Here is a 27,516-nt window from a genome sequence, read left to right as displayed (position 1 = left end):
AATGCCCAAATGCGAAAATATTTATAGTAAGGGGTAGTAAAATTCAATCAAAGTCGTCAGTCATTTTTTACATGTTTTTTCATATAAATGTCTATACAGTCCCTCCAGAAAAACTTGGATTATTTTTGTGATTGTTGCAGGCAAAAATCCTTGATTTTGCGGCAGGTTTTCTTAAAAAATGCGATGGAATATGCGGGATATTTTTGAAATCTTATGCAATGAAATTGCGGGAAATTGCAAAAACTGCGGTTTGATGAAAAAGAGAAAAAAAGGTGACCCCTTTCCCTCATACCCTGTTCTGTGGGTGTTAGTGAAGCGCAGTGGAGCTTCTGGACTGACAGTTGAAGCGCAGTGCTATTAGCCCCTCCTGGCCAGTTTAAAGAACTGGCTTGCACTGGCCCGACAGTGGAAAAGTGGCTAATGTGTACTCTGTTGTAAGAGATTTCAGCAAGCAAATTGAAGAAAACACTTGTAATTTTATATTCATGTCTTCTTTCTTCTCAGGAGACAGTTCCCCGCATCACCCTCGGTTCCAAAAATCCCATCCTGGCAAATCCCTCTCAAACCTGGATCACTGTCCAACCCGCCCTCTGTCAGCCACACCAACAGCAGTAGTGACATCTCTCCCGTCAGCAACGAGTCAACCAACTCCTCCCCCGTCAAAGAGGGCAACAGCTCCCAGGCCACCCCATCCAGCCCACACTGCCTGAATGGAGACGTGGGCCTGGGCTCCATTCTTCCTCTGGATCTGAAAGACCAGGTCCGTATGGAAGTCCAGGGGGAGGAGGAGAAGAAAGAGGACGATGAGGATGAAGACGAGGATGATGACGTCACCCATGCGGATGAGGAAGACCACCTGAGCGTGCAGACGGAGGACAGGAGAGGAGGCGACGGACAGATAAACGAGCAGGTGGAGAAGCTGCGGCGTCCAGAGGGTGCGAGCAACGAGAGTGAAGTCGATTAGAAAGAAACTCCGGACTTCATCTGTCCATTTGCTTCTCTCAGTTTCATAAGAGTTCATTTAAGTTCTGATATCACACCCTCGTTGCAGTAAAACAGCTACTGTGAGCATCAATTAACACTGTACGAAAGCAGCAGGTGAGGTTGATTGTTCCTTTCACTGCAAGTTCTTCACCCTTTTGAATTTTAAACGTGCAAAACAGAGTGGCGGCACTTCTGCAAGCCTGAACAAGCACAGCAACAGAAATTTCTGGAAAGACGACAAGAGAAATGTGACTTTTTTTTTAATGCAATCCATGCATTTCCCTTAAAATGCTAGCTAGCGGTTTTACTAGTGACTGTAGAACTCAAAAAAAATAAAAATAAAATATTAGCCCATTTATGTGTTCCATAACATTTCAAGTCAATACAAACGTCATAATTTGCAGTGTAGGGACTGTAGACACCAATCAAGAGGCACCAAAGAAATCAGAAAGTTATGATCCAAGATTGTTGGACTCGTTTCTATGCCATTTCTTTTGTTTTGCTCAGCAGTTAACTAGTTCAGGCCGAACATTGTTGGATCAGCGTGGTTGTTGTAGTGGTATGAACCGGCGGTGGACCTTGTAATCTGTAATAGTGAAGCATTTCTCCTTCAGACATTTTGAGATTGTGTAGTACACCGGGCTACAGCAGTCTTTGTAATAACGAGGCCTTGTGTTTTGTGATGGTGAATTTGAGATTTCAGTGGGAGAAACAAAGAGACGGAGGGAAAACACATGAGAACGCAGACAATGAGGCGAAAGAGAAATGTGTTTGTCTCAGTCGTATCTCTCCCGTCTCCAGCAGGGTAGCTGATTTGGTTTATGAAGTATGTTAATAATCAAATGATCGACAAATAACAGATGTATTAGTTCATGCGGCTTGAAATGTCAAGGAGGCTAAAATCGGAAATCTAATACTGAAAGCCTGTTATATTGTATTATATTACATGACAAACCCTCCAGTCTAAATTATGTAGGCCTCCTGCAGTGAATAATCTTAACATGAAACGGTGCTGGGGTTTTGTAATTAAACTGTGTAAAACAATGAATGCTTCAGCAGAGGTGCTTGACAGTTGTGCTTTTCTCTTTGGGGGCTTTTCTCTCAGAAAGCCCTGAAAGGATAAAAAAAAAAAGCTGAAAAAAAAAATTCCCCGTGATGCAAACGGAGAGTAAGGTATGAATATTTAACTAATGAAATTACTCACTCGCCAGCTGATGAGAAACAAAGCCAGAGAGATCCTGGAGTGAAAACTAGAGCGTCAGATCCACTGTGACATTTTCACTTTTAACAAATGACCTTCAGAGTAACCGGATTACAGCGCAGCCAGGTGAACTGTGGGTCTGTGACGGCACAATGAAAGAGCTCCGCTTGTCTGGAAGTGTGTATGTCTTATTTCCTGGACTAAGCTTGGGTTAACACTTACCCACACAAGAATAGCATACATTCATGCGATACAATGTCAAGAGAAACCGCGTGTGCTCATTTGATATGCAGAAACTTTTGAGCATTAGAGAAATAGTTCAGCCTGGAAAAAAAAAAAAAATCATGTGATTTACTAATAGCTTTATGCAGCCTTTTTTTTTTTTGTGGAAAACAAAAGTATACATTTTGAGAAGACTTCACACTGCTCCTTACCATACAACCACGTGTTGAACTCCAAAAATGACACCAAAAACACAATGAAAGAACCAGATCAGTCAGATTCATGAATGGTTTTCGATTAACCAGTTGATCTGGTTCACAAGTCACACTACACAGTTCATTCACGAAATCAGACAGATCATGTTCTTTAGTTGAATTCAATATGGCCAGAGTGGTTCTTCAGTTAACAGCTCAAGAACTGTTACAGCCTGTGTTTTTCTTTTTTGGAGCACAACTGATCACTATGACCGATCATTAAATAACTTGCTTAAAAAACTTACACAAAAACCCATAAAAAAGGCTGTTTGGAATTACACAAAATTGAAAATAACTTTTTTTTGAAGTGGTTAACTATCCTTCTAAAGGAATCCGTAAAGTCCATTTAATCTTGAAAGTAAATTGCATTTATTGGTGTCAGAAATGTCATTGCAATGTTACCAATAGTAGAAGTGAGAGGAAGGAAGGAAGGAAGACCATCGGCTTCAGAATGAGACGGAGTATGAGTGTGTGTGCATGTATCAGTTTTGCTTAAACCACATTCAGGAGTTCCTGCAACTAGCAGGTTGTTTCTGGTAGCATGGCGGCAGTGGCCTTTAAACAACAGAGTTTGCTAATTTTAGCTAATCATTGTAAAGCCGCTGTGAAGTCTACTGAATTAAACATGATATAAGCCACACATTCAATGCCTATATCTCTTGTAATATTGCATTCTCATCTCCAACTGTTTTTATGATAGATTTGTTAGGAATCTACATCCTGCTGCTCAGTTTCAGCAACTCAGTTTAGGGATTTAAACATTCAATCTCATTTACATGAGCTGAGTGTGTGTGTGTGTGCGTGTGCTGGATCTGTTTTATAAGTAAGCTTACAACACAGATCTGTAACAGTTTATATGAAATGCACATTGTTGTTGTATGTGGCTCTGTTGATGTTGTTGACACCCAGTTGGTATTTGTCACAGAGAAATTCTGGTATGAAAAGATGAATGTACATAATTGTAATAAATTTGATTTAACACAAATTTCCTTGTTGTTTTGTTCTTCATTTGATCAGGAATAAATACCAATTCAACTTTGGTATGATGGTTTCATTGTGACAAAAAAATTATATATATATATATATATATATATATATAAGAAAGACGGCATAGTATTCATTAATTAATTATTCATTAATGTAAATTATTCATATATAATACATCTAATTATTTAGTATAAGGTGCTGTGCTGTTCCAAAATATGCTCAAAGATTATAGAAATAAATTCATGAAATTTAAACGATGTTGTTCAGTTTATATAAGTACAAAATATTTCATGTGAATTATTTGCATATATATATATATATATATATATATATATATATATATATATATATATATATATATATATATATATATATATATATATATATATATATATATATATATATATATATATATATATATATATATATATATATATATATATATATATATATATATATATATATATATATATATATATATATATATATATATATATATATATATATATATATATACACACACACACATATATACATTTATTATATACACACACACACACACATATATATATATATATATATATATATATATATATATATAAAATTTGGATATTACAATGATGCCAAAAGAAAATTTTGATAAATTCTGCATGGTATTAAATTAAGATTTCATCTTACTCTAAATTTCACATTAGATCAGCATCCTTGACGTTTAACTGGACTCTATTAAGTGATTTTAGTCGATAAACCTTGATCCTAAAGCAGCGCGGTTTAAAAAAAAAAACAAATGTAAAAAGGGCCCGTTCCACTGTAGTAAGCAATACAAATATTCCAGTGCATTATCAAGTTTATGAATTTAATTTGTCTGTCAAGGTCTAAATGATCAATAGCCTTGCACATATTGATGTGGTATATAAACTTCTCAGAGGTTCAATACCGCATCCCTTTGTAATCCATTAACCTCTCCCCGGAGTTCAGGCCAGGCTCAGATTTATAAGGGCTGCTGTAATAGATGCACTTGTACATCATTTAGTGTCTTATGGGACACGCAGTGCATTCCTGCCCAGAAAGCCTCCTCCATCCCAATCTCCAGCTCTTTGGAGTGGTACTGTAGGTGAGGGTTACCAGTCATTTTGGCACACCTTGACTCCTAGTAACAGGGTATGATGCTCGAAAGCTTGAGCATGGAACACAAGGAGGCCCAAGTCTGTGTATCTTTTCAAAGGGAGGGAGAGAGGTTTTTTTCTCTCTCTCTCTCTCTCTCTCTCAAGACTGAAGGTGTCTGTCGTGCTTTTGCAGAGACCTGGAACATTCAACTTCATCAGTCTGCTTTACTAAACGGAGTGCCCTCAATAGGCTTCTGCTGTATCGATGTTTGCTTTACTCCATTGTTCTCCTGAAATGAGCACTCAGCAGGTTAGAGGGCTGAGAGTGTCCTTGGATCAATGCAAGGGTTGTTAGCCCTTCCTGCCCCAGAAGGTTCACTGAACACAGCCTGCGCTTGCAGGGTGCTCATAGAGGTATTAAAATAGGGACGTCACATCACCTCGAGTCCCACTCTGGATTGTCTTTTGCCATCTGTAGCTTAGAGAGCCATAAAAAAAATAAATAAATAAAAAAACCTGTAAAGACCAACAACTACTTCTGTGACATTTTTTCATTTTAAACTAAATTATGCATTTTCATTTACACAAGTATGAATTATTTTTATATTTACATTACATACAACCCCCTTAGAGGTCCATGATGAAACTATTTATTTAATATTTTTTTATAATTTATTGCAATTTAAATCTCAATTTCTTTGTAATTTCATTTTTTTTAATTTCATCATGGATGTCTAGGGGGTTGTGAGCCCTTGTTGGGTACCGCTGCTTTTGAAAGTACTTTTGTGCTCTTTGTGCTACTAATAAAACTAAAGAAACACACTACACCCCTTAAAACATAACTTTCATCACTACCAAAAATGGAATTAGAACACATTCCATATTAAAGATATCAGGCAATGCCTGTCATACCTATTTTTATTTTTAACATTAGCACAGCAGGTGCCCCATTAAAGCAGTATCACTGGACTCAATCCCAATCGCAGGGACAGAGAGCCTTTCCAAGTTCTCTTAGCTTTGCATGAGAAAGGTCATGCCTAATTCTACAAGGATGGACCTGAGGGGTGACTTCCTCCTTTCGTCTCAGATAAGATAAGCAGGAGCGCATGCAGTGCTGCATGTGTAGAAGGGAGCCTGTTTGATGTTGTGCTAATGTGGGTCCAGACCTCTGGAACACCACTGGGTATCCTACACTCCACTGATGGACAGATGGTAACACGCACCACGGGACGCTCACGCTCTATGCTGCTGGAATCAGCTGCGTCTGTGTTTCTGTCATAGTCCTACAAAACATTTGGAAGCCCCCATACTTTAGGCAAAAGGGTAATTTGGCTCAAAAACCAAATTGTCTTATCAAGTGTCAACTAAGGCAAATCACAAAAACTTGAGTCCATGAGCCACAATATTACAAAGGACGAAAGATTGCAAAACAGGCCTGGACAGTATGAAGATGAAAAAAGGTTCCCATGCAACCTGGAAAAATGATAAATAATTTTCAAATAATTTTTGTCCTGGAAAAGTTATGATAAAAAAAATGTAATTGTGTTTTCCTTTAGCCAAAAACAAAGTTCAGCACTGGCTGAAACAATGTTAGAAAACTTTGGAACTGCCATAAATCGGCACTGGCCTGTTTTTGCTCCAAACGTGGTTGGCCGCTCTTCTGTTTTATTTCTGCCGATCTCTGTTCAGAATCAAGATTGGTGCTTCACTTCTAACTTTTGACAGTGTGAACACTGAACGTTGATGACATTCTATTGAGTGGTCAAATTTAAGAGAAGTATTCCAGTAACTAATCATTTTGGTTGTTGTCAAAAGTAGGCTATTAAAGGTCCCGTTTTTCATGCTTTTTTGAAGCTTTGATTGTGTTTACAGTGTGCAATATAACGTGTTCATGTTTCGCATGTAAAAAACACAGTATTTTTCACACAATTCACCTATCTGTATACCGCTGTTTTCACTGTCATAAAAACGGGCTGATGACTTCCTTGTTCTATAAAGTCCCTCACTCAGAAATGTGTGCCAGCGGTTCTTGTGTTGTGATTCGAGCGCATGCTGCCCTCCTGGAAACGCGATTGGACTAGTTTTGAAAAGCAAGTGGGCAGGATTTGTTTTGAAAAACTGGCAACCCTGATCTGAATGCACAGGCTGGAGATGTACTTTTAATCACAGGAGCGTTTTTACTGACGAGATGTGCATGAAAATATATTTTAAAATATATTCTAACATCTAGTTAACAATGCTAAACAGTGTTGCCTTTTGTGTAATAAGTTACAGAAACTGTTAAACGCACCAACTTAAATAATAAAATACACTTACTGGTTGTGGTCAATAAACAGCGCCTTCTCCAGACAAAGAGGGAACTGCTCCATCTTTCAAGAATAATCATTGTGCGAATCCGCCTTAAACTAATTGGGATTGCGGAAGCTGTCCTCAGCAAAATGAGCTGCACATAGTTTTACATGTGGATAATAATTTTCGGGAACCGAGTTAAACATAAATTGTAACCATTGATCTCTAAGTACAGCGTTCCTGGGAAGCCCAAACAAAGGTGATTGGACTCCGAGATAAAAAAATAACAGCGTTTAGACGACATGGCGACAAACACAGCTCTTCCTTCTTCTCCGTCGGAGCGCAACAAGACCACGCCCCCCTTTTGCGTATTCCTGTGGGCGGAGGTTAGTCAAAAAACTGTTTGAGTGACGTCATTCCTGCAGGAACTAGAGGGATGTAGTCCAAACTGGTTGTTCGTTGTAGGCGAATTCTGTTCAATATAATATCTCACTTGGCATTGAACTTTGAGCTTTAGACGTTTTACAGATATTATTTATACTCTAACAACAACATTATACACTAACTAAAGTTTAAAACATGGGATCATGAAGAACCCCTTAAGAGGGCCTGGCTGCAGACTTGCACTTGCACTCTCAGACTTGCACTCTCAGACACTTGCACTTCCGCTAGTGACATCACTTGCAGTCTTTATTTTTTATTTTGATTAATTTTTTATTACTTCTTGTTTGAATTTCCCAACATTTTATGACAGTAGCCAGGTGGTGAAGACAAGAACAAAATTAACTAAATTACAATGTTACTTGCAATCGCTACTTGCACTGACTCTCTGCTACCTGCGACACTTGCAATCGACACAAATCATGCGTGTTGCCAATGGAGACAAGACTGTGGTGATTAAACGATGAAACATAATTTAGTACTATAACGTACAGGGTCCTGCAAGAAAAAGACAAGACTGGCAAATCCGTGGCCAGAAAACCAGAATATGAACACTTGTACAAAGTCTCTCGTTAAGCGTTTTCCTCCTGTAGAAAAAAAACTAACACTTAACATGGCTTAATGTATTAAGATGCAATTAAAATATCAAATTAAATATACAGTTCATTATTGTAATCAAAATATATATAGTATTTTCCTCACATTCCACAAAATGTGGCATAATGGACTAAGATGATAAAGGCCAAACTCAATATGCTTCTCTACATTATTAAAATACATAACTAATATGTATGTAGCTACAGGCAAGCAGATGAGCCCAGGATAAACGCAACATGCAAAGTTTCGCATTAAGCATTTTTCCATATAGAATAAACTATCTACAAATCGTTTATATCTCTGTCTTTGTCCATTAAGCTACATTATGTGTTTTATTTATAATGATTTTCTATAAGAGGAAAACGTTTAATGTAAAATTTAACGCACTGCGTTCTGTACTCGTCTGCTTGCCTGTACGGAGTTGATCCTTTTGAGAGTGCAAGTGGCGATTGCAAGTGACATTGTAATTTAGTTTCTTTTTTCTTGTCTTCACCACCTGGCTACTGTTGTAAAATGTTGAAGTATCTGAGAGTGCAAGTCTGAGAATCCAAGTCTGAGAGTGCAAGTGCAAGTCTGCAGCCAGACCCTTCTCAGAACGGGACCTTAATACTTCTGAACCAAGTCTATTCCTTAAATTAAAAAAAAAACATAAGAGTACCTGCCTTTCTGCAGCACTGGTGGTAGTACAGACTCAGTTCAGTACTCACTGATAGACAGGTGCTTTCATGCTTTTATGCTTTCTGTGAACAGTGATATGCAGTGGCCAAACAGATGTTTTGAAGTTAGTCAGAACCAACTAATTTTTCACCTGACCCTTATAAAGCAATACTTAATTGAAAAATATAATTTTTGTTAATATTATTATTAACATTAATAATTAACTGATTTAATTTTATTTTCAAAGGGTTAAATAAGATAAATACTTTTTTTTCGTCTTCATACTGTGCAGCATTTTTTGCAACTTTTATTCAGTTTCTGCGTTTTTGCTTGACCGCACATCTGGAATCTGGGAGTTGAGGTGAAAATGGGCCAAGATCACATGAGACTGCCTGCATAAGACCTTATTGGGCTAAACCCAAGTGCAACAAAGTCTGCATAGTCATAAAGCACTTTGTCATCACTTATATGATTGTTCAGTCGAGCAGGATTGCATTTCACCTTGCTGTGTGTCTGCTGTCACTTGATGTTCCTCTGGCCCTGTTTCAACTCTAAATGGAACAAATACCGACCACCATCGTCATTATGCGGCAAGCATTGTGGCTTTGGTGGTGAAACCAATGTCACGTCTTGCACAGGAGGTATGTATGGAAGAATGGAGGGGTGGGGTGTAAAACCAGAAAGAGGGAAGAAAACAATAGCATGCTGTAAAAGAGAAGAATAAATCTCTGGGGAGCGGAGAGCCCCTGGAAGTGATAATACTGGAGACAATATTTATGAATTGGCCTGTAATGAGCCATCAGCAGCATGGCGGATATGAGCGCACCACCGGAGAAAAATGCCCTGTCCTACACGGACCAGGGAGTGCATCCGTGTTTTAGAAGGTAGAATGGATTATCTAGAGGTGCTTGTCGCTTGTTGAGGATTTGGGAATGCAGGCGGTGACAGAGAAACAGGTGTGGCCCTTGCCAAGACTTGCAAATTAGACAAATCGCATGCGCAGTACCTGAAAGACGCCAGAGGCTCTGAGGAGGAAAGTGAAATCGAAGCTCGACCTGTTACTGACTCTCTGTTCGGTTCAGATAGGACTCACTTGTCCTTTCTTATCGCAGTCCTTCTCAGTGGTTTACTTTCCACATGCAAATGCAGACTACAACCCTGGGTGGATGTGTTGGATGACGCTGGCGTGCTCCTGTGTGCTTCTATAACTCGACACCTAAACCAACAGAGCTGCTTTTAGCTTAGAGCAGAGTTTATGCCTTAATTAAGACGATGAATACCACTGCTAACTTCCTCATCACGGTACCTGTGTAATTACACCAGCTCTGCTATATCCTGGAGCACAGCTCTTAATGACTGTGGAATAAGTAAGATGTCTGATGCCTGGAGAAATAACTAAGACTCTTGTACAGCTGGAGAGTTGCTCTGTCATTAACGTGTTTATTAAAGACTGTTTAGAAATGTGCTGCTTGCATAAAATTCTGTGTGCTTTGAAATGTTGTTAGAAACAATAAAGCCATTAGGAGACACAATATGAGGTCAGAAATGCTGTATCATATAGCATTCATGGCCCTCAAATTAGGATTTTGTTTGGACTTAGATGCATCAAAAGCAATGTGTGATACATATTGTTCTAACCACACACAACGTCATTTGGTTTTATTTCTAATGGGTCATCCTCTGTATCAACGCCCACTACAAAATCACATAAGTTCAAAAACCTGCAATCACATAACTACATTAAACATCAAATAGTTCTGACTGACTGTGATAGTGTGGCGTAGCTAAGCAGTTTCATGTTTAGTGTGCAAAGACAAATTGCATGTCACTGAAAAAAGACCGTCAAAAACCATTAAGCTCACAAGCCTGTTTTTAGTATCAGAATTAGATTTGGTGCATATTTTAAATTGTCCAAAACCATTCATTCAGATATAAAGGGTGCTTCTGACTGACATGTTTAACCATCACACTTTCTTTGGAGATGGCATTACAAGAGCGTGCATGAAACGTTAATGCAATCATCACTTTACTTTCAACTATCTGCCACAAATTTTTACATTTCTGTAAAAGTTTGTATTAATGGCAAATTAAGTAAATGTGTTTACCTCATTTAATTCTATGTAAATAATATATTTTTAAATAATTATATTATTTATATCATATTGATTTATTATTCACTTTAATGAATAAATGAAATAATGCATTACTATTTAATAAATTATGATATAATCATGAGGGGTCCTGGTCTTTTCAAGGGGGGGGTCTCATGAAAACCAACAAAAAATACAGTGGACATGGCTAATAACTGAATATTACTGCTACTAAACAACAAAAACACCTTTGCAATGTAAACAAAGGACAGGCTACATTTGTTATTCATATCCTTCACACTTCACTTTCATGTCAGGTATATTATGCATTTTTATTGACATTGATATTTTTACATTTATTTCCAGATAGATATTATTGAGTTTACAGGCTAAAGTGGTCTTGCTGTTGTAAACACTGTTGCTATTGTAGAAAAAATATTTGCATCACATTTAAAATATAATTATATTTTAATTCATTTCTGAATTGTTTTTATTTTTATAATGATAATTCAGAGAATGAGAAAATCTGAATAAGCTTTTCCAGTGTTGTGATAATTACGTGTTAAAAATAAATAAGTACTATAATATAATAAAAGTTTAGTCAAATAACATAAAAAAGACCAGACCCCTCGATACCTGTGAAACTTTTCTCCCTCAAACAGCACGCTAGTGTTACTTCTACACTACAGGCCACACACAGCAATATGAACAACATATCTGCATGTTCTCACATCACATCGTTCTTGTAAAATAATAATAAGTAAATAAACATCAAAATCACTTCGCTGAGAATGAAACACCACTTACCAGCCGCCACGATGTTGAAAATATCCTCTAGCAATTAAAAAAATGCGCGTGCAGCGTGATGAATCTTCCCGGTTGGATGAGGTCGTAGTCAGGTGAAAGGTCTTCATGTTGGTCATTTTATTTACGGCTAAATTATTATTAATAAATTGTACTAATATTGTGATTGGGCGTGGGCAGGCATTCACAAAAGTTTATGTTATATCAAAAAAAAATTCGAGGAAATTTAGCTTTGACAAAAGGAGAGGGGGTTCAGCGAAAAATCGGCAGCTGTCAGCAGGAAGTGGCTGTCACTGGCAGCAGGAAGTGGCTGCCAATAAAACCGGATGGCAGCTGTCGCTAATACCCGGAAATTGGAGGAGGCTGCCGGCGGCAACAAGACAAATAAATAATTATGTACACTTATGATTATGTTTAATACTTTTTTAAATAAGTATAAAGGTCAGTATTGTATATTATTTGATTTAAAATATTGATCAAATATAAACGAAGAAATAAGATCATTTTTCTAAACGTTAATTTCCAGCTGAATGTTTATGCATGTATCATTGTTTGTGTGAAATAAAACAATTTATATTTATATACGAGAGTGGCACTTACTGGGTGTATGTTGTATATTTATTATAGGCTATATACACAAATGACTGAAAAGAGAGAAGTCTCAGAGACCTTTATTTAAAATCATAATTTGCGGTTATATTTGTAGTATTTCAAGAAACAACTATATATATATATATATATATATATATAGAGAGAGAGTATATAGTAGCTGTTAAATTTGTAACTGGGTTAGTAAGTTATCAAAGTTAGTGCTTTACAATGTCAACAGTATAAAATATATCCAGTAAGCAAGCAGACTAAAATATCAATCAGAATCACTAACAACAATCCGGAGGTATTTTCAAGACTCTTAGATCAGAACTGATGAGGTATACAGAGTTACTTCAACAGCATCTTGCACCAATCACTGTAAAACCCAGGGTGGATGTGCATCTCCCCTCATTTTCCTCTTGCAACATGGTCAAGTCAAGCATCGTTTATTTATATAGTGCTTTTAATAATACAGATCAAAGCAAAGCAACTTTACAGTATTAAATAGGAAAATAGTGTGTCAGTCAATAATGCAGAAGGACATTAGTAAACTCAGTTTGTAGTCAGTTTAAAAGGCAGTTTCATTCAATTCAGTGATGTCATCCTTCAGCTCGGTTCAGTTTAAATAGTATCTGTGGAATCATTTGCAATCATGTCAGTGATATCGCTGTAAATGAAGTGACCACAACGAAGCAAGCCAGAGGCGACAAGGAACCAAAACTCCACCGGTGACAAAATGGAGAAAAAACAAGGTCTTTACAGGGGATCTGTATCTGGGGCTCTAGTTGTCCTGGTCTCCGCTGTCTTTCAGGGCAGTAGAAGTCCTTTCTAGGTGCGATCCACCATCTGGTCTGGATACGTACTCGATCCGGGTGACTGCAGTGACCTTCAAATAAGAAAGAAACAGATTAATATAAATTGAAGATGTTAATATCTATACGATGTTTGATAGGGAGCCAGTACAGGGTTTACAGAACTGGGCTAATCCGGTCATACTTCCTGATTCTAGGAAGAACTCTAGCTGCTGCATTTTATTATACATAAGAAAATGGTGACTTTAATACCTAAATTGCTTTATTAACAGTAGACATGCATGCACAGCCATATTAATGATTATTCCCATTGCATCTTGTCATCATGTACAGAGCAGTGATTACATTTTCATGCATAATTTGCACACCTGGTAAGCAGTTGTTGTAAACCTCGTCTCAGTGTCTGCAGGGTGTACATTTTGTTGAATTCCTGACATGGCTTAGACTTGTTCTCCATTTTGTTCCACCTGTATATTGAGATGAGGAGCATGAAAACAGCATTATTACTAAAGATAAACATTCAGACATGGCAACTGAGAAATGTAATGTTATGGCACCTTTTTAAACCTCTAATCAAATATGTAAAAGAAGATACTCCGCCAAGCCAGCTGGATTGTGCCCTCTTTCGAAAGGAGTCTGTATACAATACAGCAGACTTCTGAATTTGGAACAAACCAAAGACGGACTTAGTAATGTAGCATCACCCTCCTCCAGGATCATGTAAAGAAGAATTTTCAACAGGACAGCATCTGGCAACTATTGGGTATTACAAAAAAATAAAAAAAAGGTGTCAGTGCCATGGTTTTGTCTCAAGATGCACATCATTAATGGGTTTTTTTTCTTTCTAAATGCATGTTTACAAAAGCTACTTCAATGTTCTAAATTTAACTACAGCCTAATCCTGGCTTAATCCAAGCCCTGTCTGTGAAACTAGACCTAAAAGTTATAAGGAATTATGAACCGGTCCATTATATTTTGTATAGATAACAATAATAATAAAAATAATAATAATAATAATAATTGTTTTGCATTCACATGCTTACAACTTCAACTGGTACACAGAACAGTTCTGCACATGCATAGTATTAGAGAAAACACACCTCAATAGTGCAAAAAAAAAAACTTAATTTTAAGAACTCTTAAGTTCATGTATATCACACAATCTCCTGAAAGACTTAACATGCAAAAATATATGGTTAGTGTTGCAAATGTATCTTCTATCATTCCAGTCAAACAACATTCTTTTATATTATTCAATAGACTGTTAACACGCTAACAAACGTTAATATTTAATGGTACGTCAAACGTAATTTGAAGTTAATGGTAGGCCCCTAACAAGGTACACAAACAACGTTGCTACCACTAATTAGATTTCATTGAACAATTAAACCAAAGTAGACACCAAGTCTACCAAGTCGTTCACCAAGATACCAATTAAAATCAAACTTACAACGCAAAAAAACATTAATTACTCCGATGACCAATTTCTGAACTTACCGTTTGATCAATCGCAACCATTACTGAAGCGTTTGGGTGCAGTTATATCTGATTGGTTGCGCCCACGTTGGTCGATACTGATTGGCTCCCACCGAATGGCAGGTCCCGCCTACCATCCGGCTGACAGTTACTGCCTTCCGGCTGTCAGTTACTGCCTTCCGGCTGTCAATGGCAGCCACTTCCTGCTGCCAGCTGCCGATTTTTTATCTGAACCCCTGCTGGACAAAAGGGCACTTAAGGGGCAAAGGAGCAGGTGCTCAAGTGAACCGGTTCTTTCGGACAATTCGATCAAATAAACCAGTTGAAAAAAAAATTGTTCACCGGTTCTTTTGTGCCCGATGTAATGCCGTCATTGGCGATGATTGCCCTTCATTCAAGCCTTTGGTTTACCCGCGCTTATAACATTAGCACAGAATCAGTTCAGAATCAATCACCAAAAGAATCAGTTCGGTTCAGATGCGCTCTGTGTCAGTCTGCTTCACGCTGAATTACACATGCGCAGTTATCATCAACTCATCGGTTCTCGAATTGGACGCGTCCGACAGCAACGGTTCTCGGTTCAGTGTACGAATAAATGTCGAAATTATTATTATTTATTATTGTTCTGCGTAGTTTGAAGATAAACATTTTTGGATCTTTATCCCGAATATAACGTTATATATTTTTTAATCAGGGGGTGGGGGGTCAAGGCATTTTTTGGCAGGCTCTTGAGACCCCCCAAGACCCCCGCTGGCGCCGCCGGTGGTGAGGAGTCCAATGTGTTCTCAACCATCAGCATAATGTGAAAGATTAGCACAAGCCTTGTCCACCTGTTTTCACTTTTCCTTCCATGAAGGCTGCAGCTGCTGCACCAAACAATGCATTTTAAAAGCTCTCATTTACCTTGAGCCGGTTCACAAGGATGCATTGGGAGATTCTGTCATGTCCTTACAGTCATCAAGCAAACACACATAGCCGTTGGCTTTAGTGTCGGCGCAGAAGTGTGGAGAACTGCGGCATGTCGTCATATCCTGTGTGGTTCATCAAAAGAGCCGCTTTTCTAATTCTCTTTGTTCCCCCTCAATCAAGTCTGATTTAAGAGTCAGTTAATTGGACAGAATCGGAAGCCGGCTTTTATTTCTCCCTCCCTCTGTTTTTTTCATTCAATAAGGTTCAATTTGAAAATGGTCTGGTTTGTATCCTTAATATATTAACGTTTCACTGTGTGCAGGTGCATCTAATCACAAAAAGCAGTGCACACACATTTTGACAATGTGAAATATCGCGACTTATTGCGTACATTTGTTTGATGTTTTCCAGCGTCGATTGCCTGGACGTTTGATTTCACAGGGCCACGTCTCCATCTGTATACACCATTTTCTCTAAGTATTGAACATTTTTATCTTTCTTCAATAGAAGCTAATTGTATTAAGTTCGAGCAATATTCATATTGCTGTGCATTGTGCCCCTGTCTTTACGGCTCTGTTTTATAGCTCCGGCGTGCTGTCAGCCCGTGTTCCTGCCGTCATCAAGGCGCTAAGGACCACATTAACCATCTCCACTCATTCTCAGCAAGCCTGCTGGGCTTTCCCCCGCAAGAAAACCCACCAATTCTCTGTGGAATCGTGCTAAATTAACCAAATTTACAGCTTAGCACTTAAGGATCTCCTTAGTTGGTAAGTAAATGGCCCTCGCTGGCGTACGCATGTGCATGTGTGCGAGAGAGTAATGCCTTGTTGCTCCCAATACTCTCTTTCTGGAAGGAGTCATAAAGAGCTGAAACAGAACTGCCCATGCTCTAGAGATGGCTACTCAGCCTTTAAACAAACTGCATATAATCTAACCGCTCCCAGCCAAAGTGTGCTAAAACCGTTTTATATCGTCATTTGCACATATTATTCAATCCTATGGTGATTAATCCTTGTGTTGATTAGAGATCGCACCGTAATCAGACCTGCACAGAATCTGTGCGCACGTGAAATGAGAGCGCCCAGCCCAGTGGCGGTGTTTCACAAAACCATAGGGAATGGCAGTGGTATTAATCTCGGTCTGAGGATTGTGTAAGGTATAGCGACAGCCATACGGAAATGCCGCCTTCGAAAAATATTACACATGCCTGCATTATTAAATTCTTTGTTTAATTTGATAGAGCCTACTTTCAGCCAGGGGCGCCAAGAAAGACTGTGAAGTGCAAAGGCCAGTCAGAGTTTGGCTGGTTGTGATGTCACGGCCTGCCCGCCTCAGCTCAGGAATATTAAGTTGTTTCAACCTGGCATTGTACAGTATATATATCAAATACATATATAAATGTATATATCAAATGACAAACAAACCCCTTTTTTCACCAATGAGAGTGTTGTTTTAGAAACAAAGTCATTTTGGTAACATTTTACAATAAGATTCAATTTCTTTAACAATTACTAAGATTATTTACTTTAGCATTATTAAGATCAAAATTTGTGTCTGTTAAAATTATTTTATTGGACCTGAGCAAACATGAACCAACAATAAACAGTTGTATTTTTAGGTTGTACTTTATTTTACTGTGCCCTTGTTACAATGTAATTATACAAATTAGTACCGAGTAATTTTAAGTACTACATGTACTTACTATGTGGTTTGGATGAGGGTAGGGTTAGTTGCATGTAATTATGCTTAATTTATTGTTATTACTGTAGTAAGTACATGTAATATGTGTAACAAGGACACCGTGAAATAAAGTGTACCCTATTTTTGTTAACTAAAGTTAAAGATTAATAAATACTGTAACAAATGTTTTGCTTATTGTTAATGTTAATTATTAACTATTATTGGCTAATGGAACCTTATTGTCAAATGTTGCTAAAACTTTATATAAATAAGTTTTTACAGATTATTACTGGGTTTTTATATAGTTCGTATTTGTATTTAACTACCTATAACAAGGTTTTTTTTAAATATTAAATTTTTTTGTCTAATAATATTTGGGTTAGAAATTATCTTAAATCACGGTTGGTTACATTTATGTTTATGTTACGTTACATTTACTGACTAACCCACAGAGTAAGAACCTGTTATCACTTGCACAAAATTGTTGAAAAAACTGTAGAAAGATTGACACTTTGGAAATTTGGCCCAGTGAGTTTGTACGTGTGCATCTTAGACTGAAATTCTTCACTTGTTTATGTGCAGCTGTGCAGCTTCAAGTAAAAACTTGTGTGATTTTGACAGGTGCGTCTTTAGTTAATGTTCAGATAAGTGGATATTAAATCATTCATCATGAGTTTTGGATTTGCTCATTTTGCTTTTCAGAAATACTTTCTACTGAATGAGCTGGTTGTGTCTGACTACACTCATTTAGAGTCATATTTATGCTGAAATCTCCCCTGATCCAGAACATAATTGAGCATTTCTCCTCATTTCAGTAGACATGAATACAGAGAACAGCATTTGTACATAGCGGGCCTGTGACATTACGGCCAATAAGGTCTTGTTAAAGTTAAATTGGCTGAATGTGTGTCTAATTCTCGTTTTCCTTTGGGGTCCCTGAACTTTATTTTTTACACAAGCAGCAGCTGCTACCAGTGGCACAGCAGAGACCTTTTTTTAAACTCTGACCAAAGTCTCTTTAAATAAAGCCATGTATGAGTGGAAATGGCAAAATGAATATGAATGCCAAAGGTTACGAGGAAATGGATGAGACTTGCAGGCACCACTAAAAACAGAACAATGCTGCAATTATATGGTCAAATGGAATGATTCTTTCAATGTTTATGACAAGCATATGAAATGTGATTTGTAACTAAACAACTGTACACTTCTGAATTGTCGGAAATACACAGTTGTTGTAATATGTTTGTGGGTGTAATGCAATTGAACAATCCAATAAGAAGCAAAATGTACATGGCTTTCCTGTCAACTCAATTGCTTGAAATATTATGGTTGATTCTTGTGCATCCTAATGGGTTGTGGAGGTGATGTGTGAGCACCGCTGCTGTGACATATGTACAGAACACCTGTCGCATGTTTCGGGGCTCCATTGTTCCTCATATATTGCTGCTGCTGCGGCGTCTCACACAACCTGTTCCTGGAACATCAATCCTCAGTACGAGTCAGATCCGGACCCACTATGACTGCACACACGGCTCATTATGATGGGAATGAAAAATGAAAAAAAAAAAAAAAAAAAAGTCTATAGAGATGAGACGTTCATGCAGTGGTATGTATCTGTTTCATGTGAAATCTATCAGATAAATACGCACAATATAAGAAATTAATTATTTTAATCCTGCATATGGTGGCCCACAAAGTTTCTGAATGTGTGTAAAATAAAATATGAAATTCATTGCAAATCAAGTGCACACAAATAATGCTATATATTTTTTTCCTGAATTAACTTTTTTTGCTATGTCGAAACCTATCTACTTAAATTTAATACATTTATTAATATATTTCATTATATAAAATACATTATTTTTAATACACACCTATACAAAGTATAATTATTTAGCATGAATGCTCTCTCTTTCTATACATACACATTTTTATATAGAATTGCATTATTAATTTAAATGTCTTGGTTTTGCCCTGTTTTGCATTAAAAGCATGCTTGTGCTCACTTTGAAACAGATTTATACTTGATTTGTCATTTGAATATTTGATATATAATGTATAATTTGAATGTAAACAAATTCTCGCATTTTTAACTGTGGTTTAAGTGTTCAAATCTTGTTTGCAACAATTTACATAATCGGATGCAATTTATACAACAAATTCAGGAATTATTCTTTTTTTTCCCTCCCTTATAATTTAGACAATAAGGTGATCTGTTGTTCCAACAGCAGCCTGCGCTAGTTTAGAGGTCGTTTCCGTCTGGTTTTTGTGTAATATAATTTCCATAGTTGTCTTTTTCAAGATTATATGCAGGATGCCAGCTGGCAGACAGATGGTGGTGGCTTTACACGTTTTTTATTTAAAGACACATCAGAAGGAAGAGGAGGGTGAGGCAAGAGAACAGCTGCAGCGAGTGGGACAGGACGGTATAAGCTGGTCAAAGCGACGAGCTGCCTGCACAATGAGAGAGAAGAATGAAAAAACAAACACCATTTGAAAGTGCTAGAAACTTTCCCGAAATGCACTAGAGAGCATTTGTTTCCTAAATATGGCTCCATGACTATGTCAAAGTCAGATTTTTATGAGCTATTGTTTGCACACACGTATTGAATTTATTGTATAAAATTCTTGGTCTGTAGAGAAAAGTAACAAGGATGTTAAAATGTCTTCCTCAGTCAGAGCAGCGTTCCTGGTGTCCTCCGTGTTGTGCCACAGACCGGGGGTCTTATACCCTTTAACAGTCTCAACGGGAGGAGGGCTTATTAACCATACATTCCTTACCTTTCTCTCTACAGCACAGAGAAAATACAGATATAGATGATGTTAAGAAACACTGTGTGGAACCTTTGCATTGTTATAATAATTAGAATTTCTTTATTTTGACTCTTTACAAATCCTGCTATTTTACACGCATAAAATGTAATCAAGTGCACAGTATCTCCCAGGCAAACAGCTGCTTCAGAGTCAGTTCTGCGCTTTTGCACTTGAGACCAGAGAACAAACGGCCTGTGAGAGGGGCATGCCATATGCAAAATACATAAGTTCAATTAAATAAAAAACAAACACCAAAACAATAGCAGACAAAGCGTTGTGGATGGTATTAAATTATGCAGATATTGTTATTGTGATATACAACTTTGAAAATGATGACTTTGTTGCGTAAAAGATATGTGACTCGTATAGATTTAATTCCTCTACCACTATGGGGAAACCATGGTAATAACAATAAAATCTCACACACACACTTACATACAGTCGCACTCACACACATACAAGCAAACTATACTGGTGTTAGTTCCGTTTTTTACTTTTTATTCATTATTTCTTCTTTTTCCATTTTCTTTTTAAAGGAAGCTTTTAATCAAAAAGCATTTTTGTTCATATATAGTTTTTACAGAAGAAAATACTATACAACTTTTTCCCCCCTCCCAAAACAACATTGTCGAAGATAACCATCTACACATTTAGTTAAGTTATGATAGTTCGTTTAAAGCGGTGTTTAGGAAATCATTCATTTCCTCACCACACGTTTCCTTGTTTATATTCAATGGAGGCCAAGCAAACAAAATCATTCTTTTCTTTCTTTTTTTAATTCAGAGCGAAGCACTGCAATATTTTCCTCTGTATAGAATTCATTTAAATTACAGTCATCATTAGTGTTACTCGTTAGGCAAGCCAGGTTCTAGCATGCCTGTTTCATATTAAAATCATCCAATCTTGGAAGCAAAGAAAAAAAAACTTTTTTTTGTTTTTGTTTTTTAAATAAAAGAGAACAACAGTTCTTCACCACACTGAAGACTATTTGTGCATCAAAGCAAAGTGAACTAAACCACATCATAAAGCAAATTCCCTGTTAAAAGATTTATGCCATAATTTCAAAAAGTAAAAATGAACCTAAAAAGTGAAGAAAAAAAAAAAAAACTAGAATTTCCTCATTGCAAGGTCACATAAATATTAAATAACTTATTATTGGAGTGAAACCACAGCTGTTGTAAAGAGAAAACAAAAGCTTGAAACAATGTTTTCTGTCTGTACAATTCATAAAATCACACACTTTCCATCATGTTGCCTTTGTGATATCTGCCCTCATTCAGCCATCGAGAAAAAAGTCTATCTCCACATTTCCTCTTCTTTTTAGAAACAGATATTTGATGCTTCTGAAAAAGAAGCTTGAAAAAAAAAACTGAGTCTCCATCTTCAGACTTTGCAGCCACTATTTTTCTTTTCATGCTGCAGAAACTGCGAAGGGAAAAGGAAAGAAGAATAACACCTATACACATCTTTTCCCTACATTCAGAGACACACTTCACTCCTGCACTGTGTTTGTTGGACACTTTAGGTCATCTATTTGTGGATCATAGACAAAGACATAAGTGTAATCTCCTCCCATTCACACTGGGCAGTAGCACCATCATCACATTACAAAACTCTCTGAAACAAAGGGGCGCCGACTCTCACCATTGAAATCATCTGGTCATGCCTGTGCAATTAGAGAATAATGCAAAAACAAACAAACAAACACAAAGCCATAGTAATGCAATCGATGTAAATAGAGGCTCGAGGATCTGCTCTCATCTATACAAAAGTGCACTATGAATATGCAATGCTAGATGGGTCCTCATTGAGAATAGGAGAAGGAACAGAAATCGAGTGAGGGCTAGCGTTCACTGAGATCAGTGCTTTATGACCTGAAGCTATGCAGTCACTGGTCACTGTTTGTTTGTCCTGAAGACGGAGGCGAATGTCCACATGGAATGGAGCCTATGACACCACTGACCATGACAGCAGGTTTAAGTGAGAACTGTAATAACTCTAAATAATAATAATAAAAACAAATGATAAACGGAGTCAAAGCACTGACGCAGGCCCCTGCACTTCAATGATATTATCAATAATAAAAATGACACAAGGTGTTTCTGAATCAATTATCTGAGCAACATTATTTATAAAAGATTTCCTGCAATGTACGCTTTTCGTCGCTTTTGGGTGGGTACGAGGGTCCTGCAATCCAGTGACTGCAATAAAAATGTACATTAGCATCCACACACATCTACTTTATATAGATAGTCATATATTGAGAGATTGTTTTTCCTTTTTTTTTCCACACACAGAAAGTAACGAATGAAATCAAATAAATTAAAGTCAAACATGCACACACAAGAGGTTTACACAGCCACCCATGAGTAAAAGAGGGCCTCGTCTGTCTATTTCTCGGTTCATTTTTTAATGCATAATTAAATTAATAATGTTGGTCATCGTGTAAACATCATAATCAATCATTTTGGGCCTTCACTTTTCTTGTAGTTGGTTGTTTTCTTGTCATCCGCTGCGTCTCTAAGCATGATAAATGAGGCCACTCAAACTTGCGTTTGTTCAGGGAATTCATAGTTCTCCTTCTACAGCATAGATTAGGGCTCAGCCTCCGGCTCCTCTTTATCTAGGCGGGAAGTCTCTGTGTGGTTCATGGAAGCATCAAAACTCTCTCCATTGTCTTTGTCTACTTCTGGCTCTGGCATGGAATCTTCATATGAGTCTGTATTCATGTTCTCCTCTGCTTCTTCCTCTTCATCATCTTCATCATCATCCTCATCATCCTCATCATCATCATCCTCGTCAGCAATCAGCTCTTCCTCAGGTGATAAGTCGTCTTCGAGATCGCCAGATGTGCCGGTATTGTCGTCCTGAGGGTTTCTACCAGAACTAGTGGCCAGGGACTGCTTTTTGCTCAGGTCCATGGAGTCACTGAGGCCCAACCCAGCAGCGTTTTTCAGGAAGAACAAGGAGCTGTTGGTGTCCGTCCCAAGGTTCAGAGAGCTGTCAAGGTTGACTGCTGAGCCCGGATGCTCGTACTCATTGTTGGCCCCTGCTGAAGGGAGGAACATGGCCATATTGTTGTGGTTCAGCCCTGGTGTGCCGGGTGATGTTGGGGGCATATTCATGGGCATTGGGGGTAGGGCTAGGCCTGTATGGTGGTGGTGGTGGTGGTTCCCATCCTGGTTGGGGGAGACTGAAGGCAGCTCTCCCCTCTCCTGCTTCTCATGCTTGCGCTTATGGGAATCCATCTGTGACATGCCCACCACTGTGTGCTTGCACTCTGGGTAAGTGCAGTGGAAATGTGAGCACTTGAGCTTGTACTTGCAGTCTGCCACCTCGCAGTCCACGCTGGAGCTGAACTGACAGAATCCGGCGGCGCTGATCACGTCCTGCTTGCCGTGGTGCTTGCGGTGCGCCGTCACCTTGGTGCTGTCTGTGCAGCGGAAGCCACAGCGTAGACAGTGGAAGTGGGTGCTGTTGCCGGAGAACTGGCAGTCGGGGAAGTTGCAGCACAATGAAGACTTGAAGCGCTTGAAGTCATCCAGGACCAGGTTGTCCACGCGGTCGTGGTGGCTGGGCGTGCTTGTACATGTGGGTGCGGCCGCAGAACTTGTAGCCGCAGTTCTCCCGTGTGCAGTGATAGTGGGTTACCTTCAGGGGAAAACTGACAGGTCGTATCCTTGCAGTCCTCATAGAGGTCATAGCGGCGGAACCCTTCCAGCATCATGCCTTCATCGAGCATCTTGCGGGATGAAGGAGTCTTGCGGCGCTTGCCGTAGGGTGACATGTCCTCGATGATCCAGAAACGTTTCTTGGCGCCAGCTGCAGTGGGAATAGAGATGGTGTTGCCTGTTTGCAAAAAAGACATATACGGGTTAGACTTCACTCATTACGATGAGCAGCAAAGCAATTCTGCAAGCAGGAGTAGCCACATGCGCCCTATTAAAAGCTACCCACAAAGGTTCCTCCTACATCTAAATAATGTACAATGTGATTCTATGCCATAATCAAACAGAGACAGTCCCATTTGCGTAATGTATTGGTGACATTTTAACATGATTGTCACGTCTAGGTATTGAGAGAGTTCAAAGGAGCTCCCATACATATGGCTTTATGGGAGAGCAGGATTCCCTTCCATAAGCCTGAGGTCAGTGGCTAATGATGTGCACCCTGTCCTGGCCAGCAGGCATCAACATGACTCTATTGAAGCCTGGCATGATTAAACAAAACCCTTTACAGCAGGCTACTAATGGACAGTATTTTTAGAAAGTGGACCTAATGGCATGTGTGCAATGTACTACACAAGAATAAACCACCACCAGGAGTGGTTGTATGAACTATACTGGCATGTGTAAAATGCTAAAGAGTTGTAACCAGCTAATGCTTTGTAACTGCTAGCCCTTAGTCCAACTTACTGTCTACTCTAGAGCTGCAGTGTTTCAGGGGTGGAGAAAAGATAGGTACCTGCAGCATCCTGCACTATAGGGACATCATTTTTAACCGAAGTAGGAATGATGGGGGCTGAAAGCTGGTGTGTTGGTTGGCATGAACAACACTCCTAGTGGCTCCGAGAGAGGCGCTGAGCAGAGAGTATGACAGACAGGATGGGAAAAGGAGATATGGAGCGAGGGGGTGTGGCGGCCGGAGAAGAGCCAGAGAGAGAGATGGAGGCTGACTCTGGAGCGCAGGGTGATGAGGAGGTTGGCAAGTGGAGGGTGGTGGTGGAGGAGGAGGTGCAGATTGAGAGGAAAGAGGAGAGTCAGCAGAGGTAGTGGTGGCAGGGACCTGACAGCCTGGTCCTACAGAAACACGGCGCCAAAGGAAGGATGGTAACAGAGACAGAAAGGTACAAGACACAAGGGTGGGGAGGTAAAAAAGGGAAAGAGATCAAGTAATGAAATAATGAAAACCAAATGGTAACAAAAGTCAGACAACTGCCCAAAAGCAACAGTGATGAGAATGGAAGATAACATTTGAAATCAAACAGTGAAACTATAAAAATCAATTCTGTGAAGGAAAGCTCAGATTCAAAGAGCAAAGGCCCAGATTTACAGTAAAGTGCTGTAGCATTGGGTAGCCAGTTTCCTAATGTACACCAGTGAATTAGACCCATTGCCCACCCTTCAATTACACAAGCTCTCTCCAAAACCTCACTCTCCACAGACAAGGACTGACAGGCCGACCAATTATCGATTGGCTAAAAAAATTGCAGATCATTTTTTGCTGTTTATAGCGACTAGGGTAGTCACAGAGTTCCCAGGGACACCAATTATAGTGACATTTGTACATTTTGTGTGTCATATTCCACAAACTTGATCACTTCCATCACTTTAGGCAACTTTTAAGCCTACACTCTAAAAAAACGCTGGGTTGTTTTTTCAACCCAAACTGCTGGGTTGAGGCCGTTGGATAGGACTTTGGGATGTTTTAAACCCCAAGTTTGGGTTGAAAATAACTTTCTTTTTTAACCCAGCGGGGTGGGTTGAGGACGCGGACGTGAAGGAGAGCACGCACGTCACGTCAAAATCGTACGTCTCGCAGTGCGAGCAGCCGCATTTTCTCAGCGTGATAGAAGCGAGAAGCGAGTGAAAGCCTATGGTAAGTAACGTTAAATATTCAAAAATGGTAAAGTTATCTGGTTTATTGTTTACCCCCGGTTGTATGAAAGGCGGAAGGTTTTATGAAAGGCGGAAACAAAGGAAGCTTAACGTTATATACGTTATATATAAAAAAAAACGGACGCGGTTTTCGCCTCGGACACGGAGGTCTTAACTGCCTCATGTAACGTTACTGAACGGAGGATGTACTTTTAATAATAAACGTCTGTGAATGTATTTTGTCATATTTACATAAGATTTTACATTATCTGTTCTCTTTGAGGCGTTAAACAGACGGGTTATGGTCACGGTTACGCTCATGTGAATTTGTCTTTTTTTTCGCGGGTTAAACTGAATGTATGTTTGTCTCCTAAAGGGAAACGGCATTGTGTAGTAAAGACTAGCATAATTATTTAGAGGCTGTTGAAGGCTGGTAACTGTTAAAAGTATGTTTTACATGTAATATTTCAGACTTGTCCAGCTCCTGTCTTCATTGTCCCGCGCTGAGAGTTAAAGACACAGAAGCTGTTTGTGTGAGGAGTCACAGACCTGTGTGAGGATGAGGAGGAGGTGTTTTTCTGAAGAGAGGGACAGACGGTTTAAGGAGAGTAAACTTCAGAATAACATCAAGTTATCTTTATTTTTACTAAGACTAAAATATTGTGTGTGTTTTTTTTTAGATGTTGAAATCCAGAGACAAGATAACTTCATTCTTTTGAGACTGATGTAAGTTAAATTATTATTACTTTTTTTTTTAGAAAACTAATGTTTCTGTTGTGTCCTGCCTGTTAACTTCACATTTTGATGCAAAAACAGTGTGATTTTATATATGTATGTATGTATATGTTAATATTTTATTGAAACCATTGATGTCCCTCTTTGCAGAACTCAAACTAACTGGAGTTAAGGACACACAGGTCTGCTTGTGTGAGGAGGTGGTTTTCTCAGCTTCTTCTGAAGAGAGGGAAAGATCGTTTAAGGCAAGTAAACTTCATAATTTCATGTTATCAGTTGTTGTTGTGTTTTACTAAGAGTAAAATAATGTTTGTTTTTTGTTTTTGTAGATGTTAAAAGCAAGAGACATGGGAGAGCATCATTCCTTTGAGATTTTATGTAAGTTATTTTTAGAAAATAAATTTTTCTGTTGTCTCCTGCCAGTTTACTTCACATTTTGATGCAACAACAGTGTGATTACGTGCTCATTTCATTAAGACCATTGATGTCTGTGTTTTTTATTGCAGAACTCAAACCAACTTTGGAGTTGTCTGATTTGGAGAGTCATTATTCTTGTCTTCGCTCTTAGAGGTAAAGTTCACACAAAAAATCATTTACTTGCCCTCAAGTCATTCCAAACCTATAAGACTTTTGTCTGTCTTTACAACATAAATTAATATATTTTTAGTTTTCTCATAATATTTGTTAATCCATTTATAGTTTAGATAATCAGTATTTTCAAGCTTCATAAATATAGAGTTATTGTAGAAGTAAATTCTGATATTTATATATGAATACATCTTAAATTATATGATAGCAAACATGTATGTTCAAAATAAAATACTGGTCTCCCAGACCAGCAATGAGGACACAAAAAGAGAATATTAAATATATTCATATGTTTTCAAAAAAATAGCAGATTTTGTATGAGTCTGGAAAAACATGGGAGAGTAAATTATAAACATTTTAATTATTTGGTGAACTAACGGTTTGAAGAGCAGCCCTCCATGTACGTTAATATTGTGAGGTATGTGAATGTCATGTCTGTTTTAATGTTTCAGTAAAGAAGCTTTCTGAAAGCAATATTTATTCAAACAATATCGCATGTCCTCACACTAGTGCTGCCATTATAGCATTCTGGAGCGCTGTGGTGGACTGAGACATTAAACAACCGCACAAAGTGTTGAAACTTTAAAACCGATTATTTACCTATCCTTACGGATGTGAATACACCTCTACCTGAAAATGGATAGAGTTTAATAAATGTTTTAATTTTTTCAAATGTGTT

General features: G+C 38.3%; 1 protein-coding gene, 1 long non-coding RNA gene and 1 pseudogene across 3 annotated transcripts in view; 1 reads left to right on the top strand and 2 right to left on the bottom strand.

The window, feature by feature from the left end:
- LOC113065274 (peroxisomal membrane protein PEX14) overlaps window positions 1-3,647 on the top strand; it is a 62,396-nt gene extending 58,749 nt beyond the window's left edge. Inside the window, exon 9 of the mRNA XM_026236519.1 lies at window positions 505-3,647. Coding sequence (XP_026092304.1) covers window positions 505-964 — 460 coding nt within the window. The 3' untranslated portion in view covers window positions 965-3,647. The remainder of the gene's footprint in view (window positions 1-504) is intronic.
- A 9,400-nt stretch (window positions 3,648-13,047) lies between these two features.
- LOC113065325 (uncharacterized) lies at window positions 13,048-14,579 on the bottom strand. Of its 2 annotated transcripts, XR_003278988.1 has the most exons (4): window positions 14,533-14,579; window positions 13,593-13,791; window positions 13,404-13,502; window positions 13,048-13,109 (listed from the first exon to the last, which is right to left on the bottom strand). It is a non-coding gene; the product is annotated as an uncharacterized LOC113065325 (long non-coding RNA). The 2 variants fall into 2 exon arrangements; XR_003278987.1 differs by lacking the exon at window positions 14,533-14,579 and having other exon boundaries at window positions 13,593-13,882.
- A 5,815-nt stretch (window positions 14,580-20,394) lies between these two features.
- LOC113065884 (zinc finger protein castor homolog 1-like) lies at window positions 20,395-24,716 on the bottom strand (annotated as a pseudogene).
- Window positions 24,717-27,516: the final 2,800 nt, after the last annotated feature.

The sequence above is a fragment of the Carassius auratus genome, chromosome 48 (assembly GCF_003368295.1).
Source record: "Carassius auratus strain Wakin chromosome 48, ASM336829v1, whole genome shotgun sequence".
NCBI lineage: Eukaryota > Metazoa > Chordata > Actinopteri > Cypriniformes > Cyprinidae > Carassius > Carassius auratus.
Note: the sequence above shows the minus strand (reverse complement) of the source record. Positions and strands in the feature narration are given on the sequence as shown.